This window comes from Elephantulus edwardii, unplaced genomic scaffold (genome assembly GCF_000299155.1).
Source record: "Elephantulus edwardii isolate Elephantulus edwardi_28Jun2011 unplaced genomic scaffold, EleEdw1.0 scaffold00266, whole genome shotgun sequence".
NCBI lineage: Eukaryota > Metazoa > Chordata > Mammalia > Macroscelidea > Macroscelididae > Elephantulus > Elephantulus edwardii.
This window is the reverse complement of record NW_006400016.1, coordinates 2,312,897-2,317,751: the sequence shown is the minus strand read 5'-3', so window position 1 is coordinate 2,317,751 and position 4,855 is coordinate 2,312,897. Positions and strand designations below refer to the sequence as shown.

General features: G+C 43.1%; 1 protein-coding gene across 1 annotated transcript; it reads right to left on the bottom strand.

Moving 5' to 3' along the window:
• Window positions 1-1,240: 1,240 nt before the first annotated feature.
• LOC102866036 (zinc finger protein 154-like) lies at window positions 1,241-4,606 on the bottom strand (the record flags this gene model as incomplete). Its single annotated transcript, XM_006899734.1, has 4 exons — window positions 1,241-1,802; window positions 1,887-2,120; window positions 2,628-2,721; window positions 4,471-4,606. Coding segments are annotated over 4 exons (1,026 nt in total), but the record flags the coding sequence as incomplete, so codon positions are not given.
• Window positions 4,607-4,855: the final 249 nt, after the last annotated feature.

Genomic DNA, 4,855 nt, shown 5'->3' with positions numbered 1-4,855 from the left:
CCTCTCTGGAGGTTCTCATTCTACCAGAAACTCTGCTACTAGTGGTGCAACTTTCTATGTACTAGGCTACTAGACTTCCCATAGAAGGCAAGGATGGTGAAATTTCATCTTCCAGTCTGTGGGCATGCTCTCAGGAGGAGCCAGTCCTTGGAAAAAGATGTCATGCTGGGAAAAGTAGAGGATCAGTAAAAGTGACTAAGAACCTTCATAAGATATGTACTGCCATATAACTGCAACAAGGGGCTTTAGCATGGTGGAGATTGTGAAGGTTCATGATAGGGTAAGGTTTTTATCTGTTTTACATAGGACTACTATGAGTCCTCAGAACAAAGGACTCAATTCTTGTTGCCCTGAGGCGCACTAGAGATTATCTCAACTTCCTCCTTTTGGATCACAAATATTCATGGTGTTCAGACAACATCATTAAGCCCACAGACTTTCCCAGGAATGGTTAGGCAATAACACAAATGAGGACAACTCCGGACAAAGATGTGTTTTCTGCCATTTGAGGCATTAAAATTTGAGACTGCTCTAGTTTGGTAGTCCTTAATCCTGTTCTTTACCCATTCCATTCCAACCATAAAGACTAAAGGTGGCTTCAACAATCCAGTCTTTATTAGTACACAAGTCAGAACAATGTAAAGCAAGTAGTTGTTTGATTGGGTAACTTGAAGGCAGAATAAATTAATCATGTGCATCACATGAGGTCAACAATGTCCTTGATAAGGGGAAATTTCTGAAAGCTGAGAGAACACAGTTCATGTCTTTGTGGCCAAACATTGGTCACGTCCATAGCTAAGCCTTGGAAGGAAATAATGCTCTCAGGATACAATTCATTCCAGTGATTACAAAGGAATAACAAAAAAGTCTCCCTGCACACACTGTTGTGGCTGACACTCTGAAAGACTGAAAGTGTGTAAAACTCTTATGGCTCCTGTCACTCGTGGTGACATTAGAGTTCATGGTCAGAAAATGCTATTTTTGAGTGGAAGACCAATTTGTGTTATAAGTTTTTCATTCAAATCACAATTAAAAATTAAAAAAAGAAAATTCAACCTAGCTCTAGAAATCTTCTATCCTGTTGGGTATCTGGATGAACATAGTTGAAATTCTGGCTGATGGTTCCCTCATAAAGATCATTCTCTAAGTTTATCTTTGATGATGGTCATCATATTGAACAAGAAGAGGACTTTCTGATGTCAAGTGAGGTTAGGCTGAAGATTTTCCCACATCTGCTTCCCTAATAAGGCCTATCTGGTTTGTGAAGCTTCTGGTGTTGAATCAGATTAGACCTTTGGCTAAAGGCTTTCCCACATTCACTGCATTCATAAGGTCTTTCACCACTGTGCACTCTCTGATGTTTTATGAGGTCAGAACTTTGGCTGAAGGTTTTCCCACATTCAGTGCACTCATAAGGTCGCTCACCAGTGTGCAGTCTCCGATGGTTGCTGAGGCTAGAGCTTTGGCTAAAGAATCTCCCACACTCACCACATTCATAAGGCTGTTCACCTGTGTGTATCCTCTGATGTTTAATGAGACTGGAGATGTGACTGAATAATTTTCCACATTCGTTGCACTTATAAGGCCTTTCTCCTGTGTGAATTCGGTGATGTTTAATTAGGTTTGAGTTGTAGGTAAAGGCCTTCCCACATTCATTGCACTCATGTGGGCTTTCCCCTGTGTGGACCCTCCGATGTTTAATGAGGCTGGAGCTTTGGCTAAACCATTTTCCACATTCATTGCACTCATATGGCCTTTCTCCAGTGTGGACCCTCTGATGCTGAATGAGGTTAGAACTTTGGCTGAAAAACTTCCCACATTCGCCACACTCATAAGGCATTTCTCCTGTGTGAACTCTCCGATGTTTAATAAGGCTGGAGATATGCCTAAAGAACTTCCCACATTCCCAGCACTCATAAGGCTTTTCTCCAGTGTGGACTCTCTGATGCTGAAGGAGGCTGGAACACTGGCTGAAGGACTTCCCACACTCGCTGCACTTGTATGGTCTCTCTCCAGTATGGCTTTTCTGGTGCTGAATAAATCTGGTTTTGTGGCTGAAGGCTTTTCCACAGTTACTGCACACATAAGATCTTTCTCCAGTGTGAATTCTCTGATGTATACTGAGGGTGGACGTCTGCCTAAAGAACTTCCCACATACACCACACACATAAGGCCTTCCTTCAGCATGGATTCTCTGGTGCTGAACAAGCATGGATCTGTCACTGAACATTTTCCCACATTCACTGCACTTATTAAAAGTCCTTTGCACAGTGTGAACATCAATCACACCTTTGGTGTTCCTTGGTGGCTCCTTAAGACTAAGATGCTGGAGAAAGCCTGATGTGCTCATGAAGTCCTTCTCCCCCTCTCTAAATGTGAAAGAGTCCTCTAATACATAGGCTCTACTGCTCTTCATAAATAAGGCTTTACCATCATCCCTCCTGATGGGCTCTATATTCTGTTGTATCTGTGGCTGGTGAAGGTTTGCATTGGACCCAAATCTTCTCCCAAATGCCCCACAAATGTGCGATTTCTGCCCAGAATGTGTTGTTTGTTGTTTAACCAGATGCAAAATATCTTTTGAAAGTAGGCCACCCATGTTACAGAGGTAGTCTTTCTGGATTAACAGTCCAGCTTTAGGATTTCTGTCCTGCGACAGTCCTTCTACAAAAACACTATGCTCAGAAGGTGATTCCTGGACCTCCATTCTGTGCCAAATACCTGAAAAATGGAAATAATAGTGACATTCACGTTAACTTTGGTGGAAAGAAAGGTCTATTACCATTGAGTTCATTCCAACTCATAGTGACTTTAAAAGACAAGGTAGAAGTGACTCATAGGGTTTCCAGGGTACAAGGTTTATGGAAGCAGAATGTCATATATTTGTCCTACACAGCAGTCAATGATCTTCCAGTTAGCAGATGACGGCTTAGTCAAGCACCAATAAGGTTACTTGGAAAGAAAAATTCCCATCACTAATGCATATCTGATCCAAGAAGGAGCCCACGGAATTACTGGCAAGATGAGAAGCCCGACGTTGGAGTATGATAAGTTCTGCTTTGCAGTACTATGCCTGGAAAGATCACAAAACAGAGACCTTAAGTTCTGGTAGTGTAGTCCAGAGGGAGTTTTGCTGCTATCCTAAAGGCCATGCCTTTCTGGCGTTTCAAATCCACCAGCAGCTCCATGGAAGAAAGACAGGCTATCTGTTCCCATGCAAATTTTAGCCCTGGAAACCCACTGGAGTGTCAGAAATGAATCACTTCTGATGGGATGGCAATGAATTGATGGGTTTTTACCAGGTCTAAGGACACACGAACTAAGTGTAATATTGGGTAGAGAGATATAATCTCTAACTCACTTCTGTATTAAAGCTTTTCAGTAGGGCCCAGGCTGCTAGAAACCCATGAGAGCCATGCAGAAGGGTAGGTGTAGGTACAGAAAAGTCTTCTGCAACTAGATAAATCATGTTGAAAGACTATTAAAAGAAATGCACACACCTCATGACAATCAAGTACAGGCAATGCTGGAGAACACCGCAGAGGTAACTGTGGAGTGAAGACACAGAAGCCAAAAAGGTGGAGGGGTTAGGGCTCAAATTTTAATGCCTCAAATGACAGAAATGACAAGTAAGTAAAGCTTTTGGAATGAAGAAGGAGAGGTATAAATCAAGAATGGTTGCTAGTTTTGGTACCAAAATAATGACAAATATGAGAGAAGTTGCTTGTATGATTTAACCCAATGGTGATGTCATAGCCTCTTCCATTCCCCACTTACCAGAGCCAGGTCCCCTATGAGTCATGGCTGGAGTAATTTCCAATCTATCAAGCACCCAGGGTTCTTTCTCCATCTCAATTTGGGCAACAACATGAGACTTGACAGATGTAAGTCCTAAGGGAGAGACAAGTAAATAGCTAATATTTGCCTAGGTGAAACACCCCATAACAGATCACAGGGGAAAAAAAACTCAAAATAATACAAAAAGAACTAGGAAGGTCATAGATTGGGATGACCACCTAAGCAGGGAGCCTGATGGGATCCACTGGGCAGGTTGCAAGATTCCTAATCCCAAGACCCTTCTGCAAAGCTTCAGGGCAGCAGGTGTTGCAGCTGCTCAAAGAAAGGATGAGACAGTGCACACTGCTCAATCCCTGAAGCCCACAGCACAGATACAGTAAAGCCTGCCAAAGCCACAACCTGTGACAAGAACTTGTCAGAGGAGGGAAACTCCAATATCTTCTGCTAAAATGAATTATATAAGAGGGTTAAGACAGGCCCTTGTCAGAAGTAGAAAATTTGCAAGACCTGGAAAAACAAGATAGTCTAGATTTCTGGCTCTTACAGGTTTCACTGAACAAGGAAAATGAGGAAGGAAGCCATGACTATGGTTCTGTGGGAGCACAGAGCTGTCTCTTGGGAACGGCAAAAAGGCAGAGACTGGCTCGGGACAGGTAGGTGGAAAGGTCTTACCTAATGAGGCTATAACTGCAAAGTTCTCCAGTATTACATTGCAGTACAAGAGCCGTTGAGCCTCATCAAGGAGGCTCCATCCCTCCTGGGAAAAGGAAATAGCCACATCCTCAAAAGTCACACAGCCCTGCAGAATGGAAACAGTTCATTAAATGACCAGCTTCTCTTTTTGGTAACCCCTATCCACCTCCCTGCTTCTCCTCCTCCCCACCTGCCCAATTTGAGAAGATACTTTCCTTTTCACTTATGTTTCACTTATGTCAGCTCACAACAACAGGCAGCTCTAGGTCAGGGATGGAGGGTCCAGTTCTCTCATCTGTGAGCCCCTTCTCCTAGTGCTGGCAAGGTCATGCCTCCCAAATATACTGGGAGACAGATCTTCTCC